A 20,704-nucleotide genomic window follows, 5' to 3' on the forward strand; every position below is an offset into this window, starting at 1 on the left:
TTTCCCTCATGCCCTAACGCTTCCCAAACCACACAAACTGCCTTTAACTCATTCCTGCGAGACTGCTGACTCGGAACAAACGCCGGCATTTCCATTCCTATCGGCCATTTCTCACCAGACCGGCCCTTTCTCCACCCTTCAGACCACACGGAATGAAATGGCGGGAGCCTGAAGGGGCGACCGGTCCGGTACCGGCCCCGCAGAGGCGGTGGCTCGGGGCCCTCCCGATCGGTACCGGACCAGGGGGACTTTTATTGTGAAGTGTCGGCCGGGCCGCTCGCCTCCCGTCAGCGGACTGCGGGGCTGTGAGGCCCCGGGCGGGCTGGGGAGGGAGGCGGGCGTGAGCTGCCCGCCCTGAGGGGAGAACCGGGCCCTGGGTCCGGGTATGGCTTTCCTGAAGAAAATGACGCTGGGAATCAAAAAGATCTCTCCGCCGACATTGGTGTCTGAAAGGGTTTTGGTTTGTTCTGTTTTTCCCCGGTGGAAAGCGCCGCTGGAATCCCATGTATTTTATACGAGGTAGCCCCAGTTCGGCAGAGATCGTCCTGTAAATTTCTTGCATAACTCCGTTCCCACTGTAAACAAACTGTAGCTCAGCAGCTCTCCCAAGATTTCTCATTCGCAGTGTAAATACTGTTCCTAAAATAGAGCGGAATGGCAAGAGGGAAAGCAGAGCTTTGGTACCTGCAGGCATCGCCATCGCCTCAGGGGGTGCAGAACCTGAGCGGAGGGAGAAAGGGGGGGTGAGATGGATGTGTTAACCAAACCATGAGGAAAACTTCCCAGAACATCTGGGGAGAAGGCTGAGCAGCCTCCTGACAGCTCCTGGTAGCCTCTAACGTGGCACAGATGGAGGCTCGGTTGTCAGTCACTACCCTGCAGTCAAGTTAAGGTCGGTTCATCTCTTCCTCTCACAGCCCTGTCCTTAAAGTCCTTGTCTGGTAAAGCTGCCTGTGCCCTGTGCCTTTCTGTGGATCTGGCTGACTTCTTGCTATCTGAATGACAAGGAGTGGTGCTGAGCGAATCTGCCCGTCACATGTTTCATCAGTAGCTTTTAGAGTTCATAAATCAGTCCTTGAAAGGAGGGGGGAATAAAAATCCCCAATGTTTTTTTGCTTATGATCTGTTTTTCTAGCTTAAGTCTCCCTTAAACCAGAACTTTCTGTGAGAGGGTATTGTTGATTGGAGCATTTTATGGTTAACTTGGGTGCTTTGGCTGCAGAAGTCCCCTTTCAAACACTGAACTGCTACTGCTGTGGTTGCTTTAGCTATCAAACTTTTCAAAGGAATTATTTTACTATGTTGATACAAATACTTGTGCAAAATACAATGAAGATATTGATGTATTTATACTGCTTCAAGAGGTTTCAGTAATTCAGATTTTATTAGCAATTACAGTTTCACTGAACTTTTAGTCAAATGTTTGTTCCTCTTATGAAACAGCCCATGAAAAAAACCAACTCATTTCTTAAAACCAGTTATTTTAAACTGAGCAGCATTCTCAGTCTAAAGGCTTAAATCCTGTGGGGTTTTTTTGAGAATTATTAACATTTCTGTCTGAAAGTGAGCTAATGTACTTTCTCAGTTTTTTCTGCCTCACATCAGCACATTACCTTGTGCATCTGCTGGATAGGAACCACAGTTTGTAACCTTTAATGATCCAGGCCCTCATCCCTCTTTCTCTTAAGGACCACTGAAGTTGGAAAAGAAAGCTCTATAATCCCATTTCCTGACAATTTGACACAGCTAATTCCAGCATTGTGATCTTACTTTCAGAGGCTGGCTTGTGTTCCTAAAGCTTTTATGGCATAAACTTTCCATTCTCATATTGTTGCTATCTTTTACTTCCCACATCACCTATTTTAAGAAAATTATTAATCTGCTCCTCTACTGTCAGGTTCTACATGATGCAGCCTTTTAGGTGACCAAACAGAATAAAATCCCATAAACATAGAGAATTTGGGGTTCACAGAATGACTTACCTGGTACCCAGCTTTGTGAAAATTGATCCATAACAGACACTGAGTTGTGAATGAGAGTAGTTTTTCAGGAAAAAAAAAAAAAAGTAGAAAATATTGTAAGAAAGAACCCAGAAAATACTGTAAGAAAATGTAACTGCTGTTTTTTATTTCCTCTAACAGTTCTGCACAGTTTCACCATTGAGTTCCAACACCACCAAGTTTTCCCAGAGCCTGCAGAACAGCCTGATGTACCCTGGCAGTGCTGAGCACACATGTATGTGGCTGATCTTGTTGCACCAGGACATTACCCACTGCTGTGTGTGTTTTATGTGCAAGCTTTCCCCTGACATTGGCCCGTAGCTTTCTCTCTGTGATCATAAATAGCTTTTACAGTATTTTCCAGTGACTTGGTATAAAAGGCTTGTTGCATGTGCCAAGCTTGACTTCAAAAGGATGTTAACATGGCTGAATTATAAAAGCTGCACGTGACCCAGCACATGAATTGATAGAACTTCAGAGGAAATGGCTGCCAGGGGTGTTTGTGTGGGCATCACACTTGGGTAAAAATTCATCATTTTATAGCTGCCTCTGAATCTTCCCAGTAACCCCTCTGACCTTTGAGCTGTTTTCATGGGAAGCCTCTTTGCCCTTGCCTTAAACTGTCAGATTTTCCTTCTTGCTTGTTAGAAATTTTAGGGAAAGTTTGGACTGTCCCCTTAACCTAATTTTTAAATCATTTGGTTTTCTGGATGTTTTTTTTTCCCCTCCCAGCAACTGGAAGTGCCTTACAGATTTGAAACAGTTCAGGCTTCTGCACAAACACTTTGAGTTTCCATTCCAGTGGTGGCTTCTCTTTTAGTTGTTTTCTGTTTGTCCCAAGATGTGCAGTAGCCTGCCTTGCTCTCCAGGTGTGAACACTGCTCTACTGCCTCTGACTTTCTCGGAATGAGCTTGTTGTGCCTTCAAGCACTGTGTTGACTGCTGTAGAGTTTACTTTTGAGCTAGAAAACCTTAGTTCTGGTTCCTGGCTGGTAACTGTAGGATAATGTTTCTGGCGTGCATTGCTGTGTCAGAATTTTGCAGTTTTAGTGAAACCATCTTCCAAAAAAAAAAAAAATGTTCTCTGTAGCTGTATTAGCAGAATCTTCTAGAGACAGACTGCATCCTCTGCAGAGACTTTTCCAGCTCTTAAAACAATCACCTCTTCTGTCCTTTGGTTTTCATGGCAGGCAGAAAGAGTTCTTCACTCAGATTTCTCTAGTGTGCTGTGCAGGTTTTTCAAAGGCAACTGGAGCTACTGTAGTCTTTTGAAGAGAAGCTATGGCGAGGCAGCTGAACCAGAGGAGTCTTAAAGGCTGAGTTCCTTCTCCTGTCTCCTTTCCAAGCAGTTTGCTGGTCTCTGACAGGCTGTTAGGCAGCACTTCAAACAGGGGAGCCAGTGGCCTCATGTTTCTTCTCTTTGGCCATTGATTGGGTGGAGACTGAACATTTTTTTTGTCCTCAGCCCTTGAAAACTAAGTCAGTGCTGATGGGAGTTGTACTCAGCTGTTGGTTTCCACCTAGATAAAGTTAAACAAAACTTTGAAGAGATGAAAAGGGCCTCTATTTATAAAAATCAAAATGCATTTTAGGAAACATTCTTATAATTACTGCAGTTTCCATTTATAACTAGACACTCGTTAATGAGGTGGTACTGAAATGCTAGAACTTTCTGTTGTTCTAGCTCCACTTTTTGAGCTGCTAGTGATTTTTTTAAAATGTATTTAATTTTCCTGACAGGCTAATTTGTATGCACAGTTACCTCAGCAGAAGTAATGAGAACACTTACCATTTCATAGTTTTTCCAGATACTTATTAAATGTTAAATTTTTGGTCTTTACATCTCAGATATGGCCTCACATAAAAGCCTCTCCAAAAATTATGACACTCTGGAATGAGCCATCAGGTGTGCCACACAAAACAAGAACTTAAATGCAGGAGGGCTGGAGTTCGATGAGCAGGCAGCTGAACTGCAGAGCAGAGCAATGAGCAGAGCTGGGTGAGCAGTGCTGCTGGGCTTTTTTTTTTTCTTGCTTTTAAAATAGAAGTTGAATTCCAGGTTTTGATTTGTACAGGTCACCTATAGTCTGTACCTGTTGCAGGAAGGTAACTTGGTCATAATTTCTGGATGGTACAGGTATGCATGTGTTCCAGCAGTGACATCAGTTTTCATTTAATAAATCCTGATGTTTTAATGATTGCCACTATAAAGCAACCAACTACCTTTTAAAACAACCCTAGGAGTGTTGGGGCAATGATGGCCAAACATTAAAAGAGAAAAAATCCTGTGAGAAAAGTAAGTAGGATCAGAGATTGTGTTAATTGATTTTACTGTACATTAGCTTTAGATTTCAGTTGTGTGGGTTTGGCTTGTGCCTCAGCTCTGACATCATGCGGTTTTCTCCAGTTCTTTCATACTTGTGACTGTGAAGCCTTCAGGAAGGGAAGCTCTTGTGGGTTCAAATGCTTTTGATTGGTGCAGGCAGTAATGGGATTCTCCTTTATGCATTTCACAGGTTATTATTCATTTATTTCTTTTACTGTGGAATCTGTTCTCCTGGTTGATTACCTTTGTGTGTAACTATCTGGTCCAGGATTTTATCTCTGAAAACCCTGTTTTGGTGAGGATAAAAATAGAAAGTTTGACCTTTGTTTGTTTACATGTAAGATTATCCTTTTTCTTGTTAGTATGTTTCTAATGGTTTTGTTTTGACTACTCATCTCAAAGGTCTTTCCGCTGGCTGTAGCTAAAATTTTCATTAATTGTAATTTTTTTTAAGGGCAGGAACTGCAGAATTGGGATTAGAGAGGAATGGAGAGGGAGGAAAAAACTGGTTCAGTTGGTGCATGCCTACTCCTGGCTCTGAAATAACTTGTGTAAATATGTTTAATTCTCCCATTTGGGCCTGGTGCTCAAGCTGAAAAATTAAAAAGAACAAAAGCTCTTTTCTGGGAAGAGCTCTAAGTTTAATTATTGGTGGCTGGAGAAGCTTTGAGGTGGTGCTTAACATCCTGGGTGCCTTTGCTGAGCTGTTTCCAGCCTGAGGCTGAAAGTGAAGACTGAGCCACTTGCTTCTCCCCTTGGTAACCACATTCGGATGAAGGAAGCAGAAGAGGGTTTGCCAGCTACCGACCTGGGTTGGAGAGCCACTTGGTAGCCAGCTGGCTAGCAAACTGCTGTGCTGGACTCCTCCAGAACATGAGCAAGAGGCAGGGCTGCTCATGGAAGATTCATCATCAGTTTTATGTGTGCATTGATCTGAATATGGTCTTTACTTTGTCCAAAAGACTTCCTGCAGGGGGGAATAGACTGTATAAATGATGTTTAAATAACAGTGGCAATAATAAAAGGGGGAGCATTCCTTATCTTTCTCAGGAAACCATATCAGATGTCCAGATTCTGTGGCAGAAGTGACTTTTGAAAAAGCAGTAACCATTTGCAAGTGGCCTACTTGAAAGCTTTTGGGGATGGGAGTACTAAGGCACGAAAGGAAGAGGCTACCTGGAGTAACAGGGCAGCATAAAGCTAATAACATAAAGGGTGGTGTATCTGAGTGGCAGCCACTCAAGGTAGATATGGTTCAAAGAGAGTATTGGGCTATTTGGAATATTTTTTTGTGCTGTGAATACTTCATTTCATGCTGAATCTCAAAGAGCAAACTGCTGATGCATTCTGGTTTTGTTTGGGTTTTTTGTTTTTGTTTTTGTTTTTTTACTGAATTGGGATTACTTTAAAAATCCCAAGTAAGGAACAGCTAGGACTTTTTTTTCTCTGGGTAGATATCATCGTGTTATCAAATAACACCTGAAATTCTTGTTTTCCTGACCCAGGGAATTAATGTGTGCAGGTAAATACTTTGGTATCCCCATCATGGGGAGAAGATACTTTGAATCTCTAAGTAGTCTTTAAGAAAAACAGCTGTCCTCTGTCATACTTGAAACGTTGTTGAATAAATACAGGAAAAGATGTTAGAAAACGAGTACTCTGAAGATACTGAAAATATTAAAACCTTCAGTCTTTGAATTAGGTTACACAAACAGAGGTTTATTCTTAAGCAACATGATGCATTGTGTTTGGATAAAGAAAACCATGTTTCCTGCTGACTGAACAGCCCTGCGAGGGGGTAGTTGTTCTCTCTGCAAGCAGCACACCCCTGCAGTTACCGCTCCGGGGCAGAGAGCTCCTTTTCTGCCACAGGGAGCCTGAAACGGCTGTGAGGGCTTCACTTGGAGGTACAGTAATGCATTTGGCATCTGTTCCTGAAGGATCTGCAGGCTGGAAGTGAGTGCAAGCAGAACTGTCCCCTTCGGTGGGCCTCTCTTTTTTTTCCTTTTCCTTAGGCAGCTGGCAGAGTTGTTCCTGCAGGAGGAGTGTCAATGCCTGCCACACTGTGCCAGTCAGCAGAGCAGCCGCATTTAAAGGCTGTGCTACAGAAAAAAAAAGATTTCCAAAGAACAATGTGTTTTAGCTAACTTTGAACTGGTTCCTGAGGAGGACCGAAATATTGCTTTCAATTAGCAACTGTTGTGTAGCCCCAAACTGGAGCAGACTCTCAGCTCCCAGTCAGGATGTGTGTGGTTTTGGTATGACATCCATCTGAGCACATGATGCTTGGTAAGTGCTGGAGCCTGGGTTATGATTCATTTGGGAGAAACATGGAAAACAATGTCTGTTTTTCAAGTGTTGGAGAAATGAATTTAAGGTTTGGGATCATGTCTCATTTTGCTAAAATAAACCTGCAAGTAGCTTGAATAGCCCAGCTAGAAGGGAAGTGAGGGTGATGGGTAGGGCTGATGTAGGATGTCCCACTGCCTGCTGTCTGCTCCAGTTCTCACCCATATTAATTGCAAGCTATTTTTGCAGCCAGCAGAGCTGTGCTGGCACCTTCATCACTGAAGGTGGAGTCCAAAGGTACATGTGCTGACTTCTAAAACAAAGTGGCGTCAGGGGATGGTAAAGCTGTTTGGACAGCTGGATTTATTTGTAGTGTATATTTTTAAGTTATTTTTCAAACACAGTCAGAAATCCTTCTTTGTAATTTTCTGCCTTATGTTTGAACTAAGAGATGCATCTCTGTACTTTCTCAGTGCCTGTGCAGTTTTTAAGCTAATTGGCTTGAGTGAAATGTAAACATCTTCCAACACAGGCAGTTTCAATTGTCCCTTCAGACACAGCATCTAATACCAAAATGAGAATAGCTTTGCCCAGTAATAATAATTTCAAAAGGTAACAAGATCTCAGTTTCTAATAAATTATTTTTTAAGATAAATTTTCAACTAAAAGTACTTAATAATGTCACAATGATGACTACTCTATAAATAATTTTTATGTACAATTGTTTTACAAGTGGAGTCAGATGTCTGTAGGATTTGCTATTTATATTTAAATAGGAGGGACTCAAGGGCTGGTATATTTTCACAAGGGCAGAGTGATCATGTTACTATTCTGCAGGGTGCTGTGAAATTTTCAGCTGGGCTCAGAATGTGGAAGCAGAAGGTTCAGGTATTTTTCTTTTTTTGCCAAGAGTATATAGGTGAAGGTAGATGAACTGAGGGGAAGATTTTTGCAGAGTGGAGTATAAGCAGATCCCTGCCTGAAGAGGAGTAGTTCTAATTTAGGAAGAGAGAATTATTTGCCTACAGAAAGGGCTAGGGTGTGGTCTGCTGAGATTGCTGAGATAACTCGATAATTTTAGGTATCTTCAGGAAAGGTCTGCCTACTGTGCTCTGCTTCCTGACGTCAGACTGAGCCCTTTTCCCAGTTTCTTGGTCCCTTCTTCCAAAAACCTCTGCAGAAACGTGGGGTGGTTTTTCTTTGTTTGGTTTGTTATTTTGTTTTGGTTTGGTTTTGTTTCAGTTCACCAATATGGATGGCTGTGACTTTTTGTTAAAAGTTAGGATGAGTGAAATAGGTGGCGTTGTGTAAAATGAAATTTTTTTTTCTTGGGGATTTCAGTAGATTTGTTCAGCACTTAAGAGCCCTGCCCCCTTGCCCCCTTCTTCCTCCCCTCTCCAGCACTAAATTGTTGAAAACCCACTTCTAAGAAAAAACAAAGAGCAAGAAAAACCCCAAACAGCCCCCTCCTCCCCCCAAACAACTGGTGTAGCTACATGTTTTGTTCAGTTTTGCAAGTTTTTTTGGCGGAATAAAGCTTTTCCTTTGAGAAGCAGCACGTGCTTATTAAAATACAATAATTCTGAACAAGGACTGTTTTTTTTTTCTTTGAGGCAGCGAAAAGTAGGAATGCACTGGAGCTGCGTGTGGGTTTGCAGCCTCCAAACGTTACTTAAACTGTAAGAGACCAGCCCAGTGTTCAGCTGGCAAGCAACATCCTGGCTCGCAGCCACCAGCGCCCCTGCATTGCAGCAGGAAGGAGCCATCTCCGCGCAGCTTTGCCCTTATCGCTCCAGCACTGACTCCAGCGGTGTCTTTTCAGGTGGTTGCTTCCCAGCCTATCTGGTGGCTGTCGGCCAGGGACAAAGCTCAGCCCGCAGAGGCGTCCTGGGGACGCAGTCCCACGCTTTGCTTCCTCAGGGGTGCTGAGGGATGAGCTCGCTGTGCTCGGTAGCTGTTTCAGTGCTGTAATTCAAGCTGAGACTACTGTACTTTAAATATAGAGCCTGCGGAGCTGCCACGGACTCACAGGTCTGCATCGGCCCTTAGCTCAGAGCAAAGCAATCCTCAGCTTCTTTCTTCCGAATGCTGAGGGGGCGCTGAAACGGTACCAGAGGTCCGAATGCAGCGCTGGGAGAACATCTGTCCCGGTGCTGGGTTCTGTGCTGCTTGGCACTGCCTAAATCTGGCCGAGAAATAAGGATTCAAGAAACAGCACGTGATTTCCAGAGAACATCTTCAGCACCAGCTGTGCAACCTTTAAGGTTAGATTTTATGGTCGCTGCTGCTAATCTGCAGCTGCTGATTTGTAATTAGTTAAAAGGGACAAGCGATAGGCGGAGAGGCTGAGCAGGAGGGGGATCTGGAAGGTTACAAATTGCATTGTTACTCTGCTGGCTGCTCCCTCCCCAGCCTGTCAGGGGAATTTGGCACAGAGAAGGAGCTGTGTCCTGAGGTTCTCCAGTCACCGGCTGCCTGGGGCCTTATTAACCCTCACTTGTACCATGGTAAATGAGCTGAGGCAGCAACAGCAGATTTATCCCTTGCAGCACGAAGTGACTCTGGAGCAGGCTGAAGAATAGCACTGAGGCCTTGGGCCAGGTCAGCAAAGGTCCTGTTCCTGAACACAGCAGAGATTGGACCCTCATCTCAAGCAAATCACAGCTCTTCTGGCTCTGACATGAGGGGCCACAAAGAGGACAAAAGTATGAGAAGGGTTTATTAAAGAAAGTAGTGCCTTGGAGAAAAAAGGTTGTTGAACAGAGAGGTGAACTCGGGAGTGGCATGAGGTTGCTAAGCAGGGAGTGGTGGTTTTCTTTCTCCTAATAGAATAGCCAGGGCAATAGCAGACCAAGCCATTAAATTTTAGGTTGAAAAGAAAACATAAGGAGCCTGTGAAGAAAAGGTATTGAACAAAGCACTGAGTGTAAGCTGTGAATCCATTGCTGTGGAGGCTACAAGTTTACCTGGGCTCAAAAGGCACTTGAGTTAGTGCTGTGCCACAAAGGGAGCATCGCTGAGTCCTGGGGCAGGACACCCCCACCCCCTGTGTGTGCCTTGGGAGTGGGGCATGGGGGATGTGAGCAGTGGGGGGGCTGGGATGTGAGCATAAGTGCTGGTTTTACATGATACAGAGAAACTGACTTCAGTGCAGAGTAATATTGTTGTCTGTTTTAACCAGTGTGCAGTAACATGCAGACATTAGATAGGTTTTAGTTTCATTTATATGAAGCTGCAAGGCCTCTCTGTAGCATTTTTGTTGATCAGCTTTTGGGGTTCTTTCTGTTTGTTGCCAGGGCTTTTTTCCCCACCTCAGGTGTTACCATTTCTTCTGAGAGACTTTTGCAGGTGTTGAAACAGGCAGCAGCTTCTTGGAGTTGTAATGTATTTTCAGTATTGAATACCACTCGAAATGTTAGTTTGTAGCATTACAGAAGACATTCTTCTGTTTCTTTTCTGTCTCTGCCTAATGCTTACCAGAGCGTTTTTACAGATCATACTAATACAGGAGATTGCTCCTGCCTATTAGCCATGTCATGCTTTTAAAAGTGGGGTGAAAAAACCCTTGTGAGTGGATTTTGCCCACATCACACAGAGGACACTTCACTGCTGCTTCAGGAGCCTCCTGCAGACTGTGCATTTGGCACAGAACCAGCTCTCTCCTCCAGCAGCCTCCTGGGTGACAGAGGGCTGAGCCTGCAGTTCCACACAGGGGCAGGGGGTGTTGCAGGGTGTTCACTGGCACTGATACCCCCCTTACCTTGGTGAATGGTGGCCCACAGCTGCCTCCACCCAGGTGAATGAAGTCCCTGTCCTCTGAGTCACTCGTCTGCCATTAAAGATGATTACTGTGCTGTATGGTTACTGAAATATCTCCCACCTAAGTACAGAATTGGTATTATTTTAATCACAGTGAATGATCGGCCCATTTTGTGAGCACATCTATTGAGATTCACTGCTCAGTAGTATTTTGAAATTACTTTGTTTAAAGAACTGTTGTAAATAAATGATTCTGAGGTAAGTGCAGCCTAGTTTTAGCTTTTTCCTTCATTTTCTGCTCTGAAAAGTTCTACTTCTAGCCTGCTCCCACAGCATTTTGCTGAAACCCACCCTGTCTTTTGAGTAATAGAAGCTTTTCTTCTGCTTCAGCAATGCTTAGAGAATACTGTAGTGTTAGGAAGCAGAGTGAGACCCATTGTATGAATAAATAGAGGAGATGTCTGAGCCTAGCAAAACGTGATCAAGTGTTTAACTTAGTGCATTCAGACAAGTATCTGAAGGAATTCTAGGCAGAAGAAAAATGTGAGTTGCCAGAGCTTGCAGGGGTCACTCACTGGCTCCTCTCTGCAGGGAGGTGGCTGGACAGACCAGAGGTGCCTCAAGGAGGGATTCCAGCCCCCTCCCCACAACCAAGCACAAAGCATTGCCCCGTATTTCTTATCAGGGTTTAATGTTGCATGTCACATTTACAGCCTGGAGGCAGAGTGAGTCCTTTGACCTTTTTTCCTTTCTCTCTCAGAAATAAGACTGCCAATGGGGATTACCGGAAGGAGCACAGAGAGCGGAGCCGCAGCCCCATCGAGAGGGCGGCTGCCCCCACCATGAGCCTGCACGCCAACCACCTCTATGCCTCAATCCCCAGCCTGACCATGGAGCAACCCCTAGCACTGACCAAAAACAGCATGGATGCAACCCGAACAGTTGGCATCACACCTACACTGACTTCTGTGGAACGGCAGCAGGTACTGGCTTCTACCTCCACTAGAACCTCTGTCTGGTTGTAGGAGTCCTTGCTGTGGGCATGGTGAGGACACCTCAGAGGTAACCAGAACTTGAGAGTTACAATATAAGTAGGTGACCCTGTTCTTCAGGAAAAGTGTGTTTTAAAAATGTATTTTTAAAGTTTTGTTTTGTTTTGTTTTGTTTTTGGATGCTTTGCTAAGCTTGTGATTGTATATCTTTTACTTGGGAATGCAAAGCCTGTGGTTGAGTGAATCCCCAGTGCCTGCCAGGCAATATCTGCTAATCAGGTACAAGAGAGAAAGGGCATGGAGGAGATTTTTGCATTAAATTTTCCAAATGAAAGAAACTGGAATGTGACCTAAGTTGTTTTAGCCGGCCAAAAGCATCCAGTGTGTTCCTCAGAGCAATACTGTATGAATTTGTATTATTTTATAGCTACTTTCTATAGGCTTGAGTGGTTTGGTTTTGCCTGGTCAGTTGTTTTTTTGCTTGCCATCTTGTATGGTGTGTTTGTGCTGAGGTGCTGAGGATGAGCCCTCTCTGTGCAGTCTGTACAATGGGTTTTCTGATTTGTCAGATTCTGTCCCTCTGATGAGTGGAGACAAAGCGAGACAGCGAGCTGTGATGAGCTGCAGTGCTGAGAAATTAAACTGTGCCCCTGTACCTAAGCTCTTCCTTCCTTGCTTCCTTCCTCCCCTATTGTGATGCCCTGCAAAGGGTAAACACTTCTGAGAGGAGATCTTTCAGAGGTTGGGGTTTCCATGTGCCATGTTTGAAAGCTCCTTTTCCCTGCAGCCGGATCTTCACACCCACCAGTGGTTGGCTGAACCTGCTGGTACAGAGCGCCTGGCCGTGCACTGGTGCTGCTGCTATCTGGCATGACTTGGCAGGCAGATTGCAGAGTTCTGGTTGTGCAGAACAGCTCTTACAGACCCTATGAGGAGAGGCTGAGGGAGCTGGGGGTGTTGAGGCTGGAGAAGAGGAGGCTCAGGGGAGACCTCATCACTCTCTCCAACTCCCTGAAAGGAGGTTGGAGCCAGGGGGGGGTTGGGCTCTTTTCCCAGGCAACTCTCAGCAAGACAAGAGGGCACAAAAGGTCTCAAGTTGTGCCAGGGGAGGTTTAGGTTGGAGATGAGAAAGAATTTCTTTCTGGAGAGGGTGATCAGGCATTGGAATGGGCTGCCCAGGGAAGTAGTGGATTCTCCGTGTCTGGAGATCTTTCCAAAGAGCCTGGATGTGGCACTGAGTGCCATGGGCTGGGAACTGCAGCGGGAGTGGATCAAGGGTTGGACTTGATGAGCTCTGAGGTCCCTTCCAACCCAGCCAATTCTGTGATTCTATGATTCTTCTTTGCTCTCAGTGTTCAGTGCTGACAGAGGAGGAAGGGACAGGCTCCCAGTGACGGCACTGCTGCCCTGTGATAGCGCAGCAGCCAGCGCCACCGCTCTGCTGTTTCCCTCTGCTTGACTTGGGCTCGTGCCTCCTGCCCCTTGCCAGGTTCCTCCCTCTCTCTTTTATCTTGGACATTCTGAGCTAGACTGCAGTCTGTCTTCTTGGGAAAAGAGGGTGTTAAGGTAAGGCCTTGCTAAGAGCACAGAGTAGGAATCATACAAAGAAAAGAAGTAAGTGTATTGAAAATAGAAACTAGTTTGATTTGTTGGCTTGGGTTTTTTTTAAGCCTAACTTTGAATGGAATTTCATCTGTTTTTAATAAAGAGGTGGGTAAAAAATACCTTATTATTTTAGGCAGCATAGGGATATTCAGCTGCTGTAGTTGCTATTACTAAATTCTCAGATTATCTCAGTATTTTAATACAAATCAGTCTGCTAAGTGCACCTGTGCATACAGCACCATGCTAGGGGACCCTGTACAGTGCCTCATCCTGCCTCTCAGGTCCTGTGTGGTGTTGGTACCTGCATTCTTGAAACAAGATTTTTTTATTACTTTTATCTCTCTACTTCCTACCTCTTGCATGAAGAGGTCAGCATAAATACACTTCTCAGAAACCCCTCCATAGATACACAGAATCTTGGTGAAAATACTTCTACATGTGAATAGTTTCCAGAAAAATAATTCACTTTTTATTTGTTACACTGGCAGCAAAGTAAAAACAATAAAGAAGATGTAAGAAGCATTGTTCCCTTTGTGTCTAGACAACGTATTAAACCTCCTCACAACAGCTCATCTCTCTTGCTCCCATCTTGCTCCTACTCTGTCTACACCAAGTACCACTAAACAATCACAACTCCTTCCTTGTTGACTTTGTATGCTGGTAGGCAGTGGGTTTTGTGGGTTTGCTGCACAGATTTGTAAAAAGTACAAAGAATTAAAGCCCTGTTAATTCAATACTGTTAATCTTTTGGACACTTAATTATCTTGCACTAAAAGTGTAGCAAATTGAGACTCCTTTGTACTACACAATATACCAAAGATGCAAAGCAAAAATAACACAGAGCCTGTGTTATCTCCCTTCAGCCATCTGGAGAAACTGGGACATGTCTTTTCCTTTACAGGTAAACCTTACACCTTTAGGGAGGTGTAAGAGGAGGCACTCAGATCCTGTGAACAGAGGTGCAGGGAGTTTGCTTGTGTTGCCAAAGGGTGATGTTTGTTGAGCAGTGCTGGAAAGGCAGATCAGCTACAACAGGGAAGTTCTTGCACTCAAGACTTGCTCAGGTGGTCTTCAAATTTCACATCTTGGGAGCTTCCTGCTTTGTGGCTGAAGCACAGAATATACAGAATTAGGCTTAGGGAAGGAACCTTCTGAGTGAAAAATGATGCCATACAAACTTGATTAGCACTAAGAAGACAAACACCTGTAAAATTTGTAAAGCTGGGATCACAGGGGTGTGTGGATCAGTGAAACAGTGCTCAGTGTGTTCACATTTAGTTCTGTGTGTGGAATGCCTGGGAAGTTCAAACACTGTAAAATCACTTTGATGCTTTTAATGATTTGCTGTCCTACTGCCCCTTTCTCTGGACGGCTGCTTGCCACTTACAACCATTATGGAAATGTAATGTGGGGCTTTTTTTATCAGACCAAGAAAGAATAGCTGAATATTTGGGGTTTTAAGGTGCTTTATGGAATCTGATAGTTCCTGTGTTATTTCACTGCTGGGATTGAGTTCAGTGTTTGTACAACTCGAGTGCTTATGCAGCAAAGTGTGGCTGTGTCTGATGGCCTCAGAGAGTGACAGTTCTGTTTCCCTCCCTGTCAGAACCGTCCCTCTGTCATCACCTGTGCTTCCGCCAGCAACCGGAACTGCAACCTCTCCCACTGCCCCATCGCGCACAGCGGCTGCGGCTCAGCAGTGCCCTACAGGAGACCCGCCAGCAGTAAGTACTGCTCAGCACACCCAGGCCTGCCTCTCACCTCACCTCACCCAGCTCTGCAGGCACACTACAGACACTCGGTGTCCTCTCTGCTCAGACACACACACAGGCCCCCTCTTCCCAGCCGCCTGTCCTGTGCCACACTGCCAAGTGACATTTCAAAAGCAGGGAGCCAGAGGTGCTCTTTTGTTTTGAAAAACTTCATCAAAAAACCCCAGGCACCCCATATGGACCAGTCAGTCATCTGGCAAACAGCAGACAGGGCCAGCAGATCCAACCGTGCTCTGGTTTTAGGAGCTGTAGGTTTTTTCCTCACTTTCAGTAGCCGGTAGATTCCGTGGTTCCACTGCAGTCAGGAGCAGATTTTCCTGTAGATTTTTCCTGCCCCAAGGCATTTACCCTCCACCTTTTCCTGCAGGGACTACACAAAAACCTTTGGAGGGCAGTTGCTATAGCAACCCAATCAGCGAACTTCTGTGCACTTGATACTTTTCATGAGATCTTTCCTGCAGCACTTGCTGGGGAACCTGGGGATGTTTCTCTTCACTTTCTCTCACTGAGGAAAACAGCTCAGTCCTGTCCAGTCATACACCTGCTGTAGGAACCTGAGGTTCCATGGTATGGTAGTTATTAAAAAATGAATGTACTGTTTGTTGAAAACTAGAATTAGGAGCTGGAGGAACACACATTATGCTTTTAGAGAAATCAGTGGTTTGGGATCTGAGTTGTCAGAAGTTTTCTACAAATCTGCTGCTCCTCATCTAAGGAGAGCTTCACCGAGACCCCTGCTGTATTCACACAGCTTGTGGAACAGAGGTGAAGGTTTTCTGAAAAGCTTTGTCTCCTGTCACCTGGAGGGGTCAATGACACATTCATATTAGGATCAGTAAAAAAAAAATTATTTATATAGTGCCTATCACCATATTGATAAACATTCTTTGGACCCACTCTGACAGCAGAGGTAAGAACAGGACTCAGCCTGTTAGTACCTCAGCACTTCTGTTTCCAAACAATTTTAAAAGAAAGCCCCAAGACTTTGCTCCCAGCCTTCCTGGCTGGTGTTTAATACTGCTGCTCCATCAGGGTTGGAGGGAGACCTCTTGAGAATTGCAGCAGTTTGCACGGTGACCTCTCCAGCTGTGCTGCAGCCCAGTGCAGGTGTCTCAGGACAGTGGGACGTAAGGCTCAGACCCATCACCGTGCCTGTAGCATGTGGGACAGCAGCATGGATCCCCTATGGCTTGAAGTGTTTTTTGAAAGCTAAAACTTTAGACACACAAATACCCTGTTTCTGAATTGCAATAGTGCAACCTTCTCATCGTCAGTCTTCAGGAATTTTTAGCTATTATTCAGAACCTGTTTTTTTAAGGATGGTTTTTTTTGTGCCTTTTGTGATAGTGTTGCACCATTTTCATGCTCATAGTACCTAGAGCAGAGGTGACAGTTTAGTTTTCTGACTGGGTCTTGTCCTAGGAACCAGTATGTCCAACAACTTGAAACCCTGCAGTCAGCTCTGGGCAGGCTGTGCTTTGGAATGGAGCCTCCTCTCAGCTGACTGCTACCATCAGTCTGGGGGCTGATTTTAAAGAACCATTTCCATCTCTAGTTCTATTAAAGCCTAAATACAAGTTTTGTGTGATTGTTTTGGAGAAGGGTTCCATAGGATCAGAGCTGTAGCTGTTCGTAGCCTGAGGGAGAACTATAGTTATGAAACACAGGTCACAGAAATGCAGAAATGTTCAACTTCTTTGGTTTAAGTCTTCAGTCTTTCTCCCCGCCCCATACGCCACCTCTTTCATAATGATAAGCGATGTCTTTCTGATAGGAAAATGGAAGAAAACCAAGAGTCTGAAGGCAAGGCTTGGTGCCAGGGTTCTGCAGGGAAATAACTCCTCTTGTGCCTCCTTTCCCCCTGCAGCCAGCGCTGCCTGTGACCCGGTGGTGGAAGAGCACTTCCGCCGGAGCCTGGGCAAGAATTACAAGGAGCCTGAGCCAGTGGCAAACTCGGTGTCCATCACGGGAACAGTCGACGACCACTTTGCCAAAGCACTTGGGGACACGTGGCTGCAGATCAAAGCTGCCAAGGACGGAGTCTCCAGCAGCCCCGAGTCGGCCTCGCGGCGGGGACAGTCTTCCCCCTCCTCTCACATGGTCAATCATAATCACTCGCCCTCCGTGGTCTCATGAAGAGAGGAGAGGAGAGGAGAGGACCCTTCCGTTCCTGAATCTGCATGGTTTGACTGAGCTTTGAGCAGTGCTTAAAATAGTGTTGGGGGAGGGGAGGTTAGTTTTCAACACATGTTTTTTGTGTTCTCACTTTTTATTTGTAAAAGGGTGCCCTTCAAGATGATAGCAGGAACTATTTCATACTCACATGATGTAGCATCCTTTTTTTTTTTCCTGCCTCAGTTACCAAAGAAACCTCTGATGCAAATCTGCTGCCCCTTAAAAAGAAGTGCACGCGAATCCACAAAAGCCATTACATGTAGTTGGTTGACCCAAATGCTTTTTGCTTTTATTAGATTCTCAAGACTAGAATTTGTCTGGTTTGCTTACATTGCTTTTTTTTTTTTTTTTTTTTCCCTCTGTGAAGTAATTTTGTATGTATATACTTGAAAAGAACTGTCATGTATGATTTGCACTATTGGAGGAGGACTGAAGTTGCATAGCAACTTTCTGGAAGATGCTAATATTTTGAGGGCAAACTGCTGAAAAAAGGGTTTAAGGATGACATTTCTATCAGTTTGATTTTTCTTAGAGCAAAACAGCTTCAGAAGGGGAAGTCTCATACAGGTTATAGGTCTTTCTCTCTTTAGATTTCAGGTGCTTAGTGCTTGCAACTGGACTGCATAATTTACAGAACACGGGCATTTTTTCCTAAACACTGCAGTTTGTTAGAGTAGAGCTGAGGTCGGAGGGTTCAATAGTGCTTAACGATGCATGTTTTATGAAAAATAGCTGGTATCTATTAATGTATAGACAGTAAGAATCATAACACTTATTAGCTTTTCTTCAGAATTAGTTTATTTTTGTCAGTAACAGTCCTAGATATACTTACTGCTGGTACAGTTGTACTCTATGATATTTGTATTTGATACTCACTTTAGTAGCAGCCAGCAAGAGAGGGACAGCCTCAGGACAGGCCTCAAACGATGCAGCTGGGGAGCTGAGGAGCTCTGCTCCTGTCTGCAGCACTGCCTGCTCAGCAGCAATCCCCTTCCTGACACTCAGTCTGTGTAATCCACCTTTTTAACCAGCTGCAGAAACTGCTACCCTTAGGTATCTTGGCTGGACAACAGATTGTTACAGTTTGTGAAATACGATCCTTTGGTTTTTGTTTTGTTTTTTTTAAGCTTGTTCATAAACCTAGGCCAAGTTGCAGCATACATTCCTCCAGTAGAAAACTTTATACAGGTATTACTGCATTTATTATCATTTGCTATATTAATAGCTACTAACTAGGAATTAGGCAGTAGAGGCAGGCATAGAGTCGCAGCTGTGCTAGTACTAAGAGCTTCTCTTCTTGTTAAGTGTAACTACTCTCCCCCAGACATTCCATCTTCCCAGTACAGTTGCAACTAGGGCTTTTTTTTTATACTGGGTTACCTGAAATGATTGGTTCAGTGTAGAAAGTTAGAACTAGTTGGAAGATGAACTACAAGTGATGTATTATGGACTATGTTACAGTATTGGGTCCATTGTGGCTTTTATTTTTTTTTGTTTTGTTTTTTTTAAAAGTTAAGCTATTTAATTTGGAGAAGGTGCAGGGTAGAAGGTCGGGAGATTGGCTCTTACTCTGGTTGAAAAGGTGGCTGCTCAATTTTCTTTAAAAAAAAAAAAAAAAAAAGAAAAATAATAAAAAAACCCAACACAAGCCCCCCAGTTTTACACATTTCACTACCATCTTACTGGGTAGTCAACGCTTACTTGCTTTGGCATTCAGTACCCTACTCTCTGTAGGAAGATTGTTAAAAGAACACTTTTTTATATAGGTAACTTTAAGACCATCGTTACGCTGTGCGTAAAGAATGTACAGAGAAATTTGTAGGTATTTTTTGAGGAACAATTAATTTGTTAATGATATGTAGCTATTTAATTTTTCCCTTTCCTTTATTGTAATCATTCATTTTTTTTGTTTTGTTTGGAGAAAAAAGTTGATCTTTTTTTTTTTGTTGTAGATTTGTCTGTAATACAGTAAAAGTGCAGGAACACAGTTATTCTATGAGAACACTGCATTAGCATTAATAGCCACTAGTTTGTTATTGCTACAGGCTACTGAGCGTCGTAACAGGAAAGTACTAATACTGTAGATGGACTCTGTGGAAAATGTGACTCCTGTATTTCTTTGTAAACACAAATGAGATAATGTTTTTAAAGCTAATATTTTCAATAATAGCTGTTTTACAAGGTTACATTTACTTATCTGAGATAGGTAAATGGATTTGAGGGCAATAAAGATTTAATGTGCTATGTCCAGTAAAAGATGTATCAGACACAGCAATGTCATGAAAAGCCAAAGGGTTGGGGGGAGGTGGAAGGAAACTAAACTGAACTCACCATCCTGAGGGGTGGGGAAGTTCCTTCACAGAGCCAGGTTCTCTACAGTTCCGTTTGAATGATTCTCTCTGTGTTTGTAAATCTGTAATATACCATTCTTTTGTGGCCTTGTTTCACCTGGAAAAAAAAAAGGTTTGGCAGGCCATCTTTTTTTTTTTTTTTTTTTTATGTACTTAAAAGTAGCCTTAAAGAACAATAAAGTGCTCTTAAATCACTGGTGAGTGCACACTCTTCTGTAGTGCTTGGTGAGAGCTTGGTGAGGTTGCTTCCTGTACTTCATGAGCTGGAAGTATCAGGTTGGGAGGGGCCTTAAGGATCATCTGGTCCAACCCTTTTGATGCTACTGTTCATGTGAGATGTCCCAGCACCCCGTCGAGCTGAGACTTAAAACTTACCCAAGTGGGGGAATCCCCCATTTCCCCTGGGAGCATTCCAGTGTCTGACTGGCCTCAAGAGTCAAAAATTTTCCTCTCGTGTCCAATCATCTCCCCAGGGGCAACTTGTGCCCCCATTGCCCCTTCTCCTACCTGTGGTTAAGCCTAAAAAAAAAATAAAAATGTTCAATTACCTTATTTTGAGACAGTTCAGTGAACCAAGTGAGAGCCCTCCAGAAGAGTTTCAGCTCAGAATGTAAGAGGTGTCTCCAACATTAAAAAAAAAAAGGAACCTCTAAAAATAACAAGATGCAAGTTACTCCTGCATTAGAAGGGCCTCAGTGGTCTGAAAAACAAAGCAGGGCTGACATGCATGTCCATTGTCACAGCCAACAGCTATTTTTGGGGTGTGGGAGATTCCATGAGAACACATCAAGAGTGATTAGTTTAACACATCTGAAAAACATCCCTAAATACCAGTGGAAAGGAGCCTAAATACAGCCTTTAAGAGCTTTTGGGAGGGAGGCCAACTACCACAAGCCTCACACGCCTCTCAGTCTGCTTTCTGGAGGGAGCTGGTTTCCTTTTAGGAAAAAGTCAGCCCTACATCAACATTTTGGGGACTACATGAAACAGGACCAGCAGCATTACTATCTTGCAGGTCGGTAACTTAGTGTTCTATTTTTCTACATGGTAAGAAGAAAAATACAGTTAGTTTTGGGTTTTTTTCCCCCCCTACCACATAATTTTTCTAATTAGCAGCAAGCAGTAATTCTGCACAAAAGGACAGTGCTGTGGCCGAGAAAAACTGGATCACACATTTCATATTATTAAATACCACACTATTTGTAATGGCTTATCCCTTTCAGTGAGCTAAATTAAAGGCACCTTCCAGCTCTCTGATTTTTTTTAACCTCAACCACATCTCCCCACACATTATTTTTGCTAATCCAAACCAGCACTTTGATTTTATAAACCAGACCTGCCATGACAAATAGGGGTAATACTGGAGATTAAGTGCAATGAGCGACTTCTCCTGAGTACAGCCTCTGTGTTTCACACTTCTTACAGTTGTGAGAAT

The 20,704-nt window shown here is 43.9% G+C and overlaps 1 protein-coding gene across 2 annotated transcripts in view; it reads left to right on the forward strand.

Moving 5' to 3' along the window:
• VGLL4 (vestigial like family member 4) overlaps positions 1–19,049 on the forward strand; it is an 89,540-nt gene extending 70,491 nt beyond the window's left edge. For both annotated transcript variants that reach the window (XM_030458473.1, XM_008506240.2), the window contains 3 exons: positions 11,135–11,357; positions 14,578–14,695; positions 16,611–19,049. In XM_030458473.1, the coding sequence (XP_030314333.1) occupies positions 11,135–11,357; positions 14,578–14,695; positions 16,611–16,879 (610 nt within the window). In that variant the 3' untranslated portion in view covers positions 16,880–19,049. The remainder of the gene's footprint in view (positions 1–11,134; positions 11,358–14,577; positions 14,696–16,610) is intronic.
• Positions 19,050–20,704: the final 1,655 nt, after the last annotated feature.

This window comes from Calypte anna, chromosome 12, assembly GCF_003957555.1.
Source record: "Calypte anna isolate BGI_N300 chromosome 12, bCalAnn1_v1.p, whole genome shotgun sequence".
NCBI classification, from domain to species: Eukaryota; Metazoa; Chordata; class Aves; order Apodiformes; family Trochilidae; genus Calypte; species Calypte anna.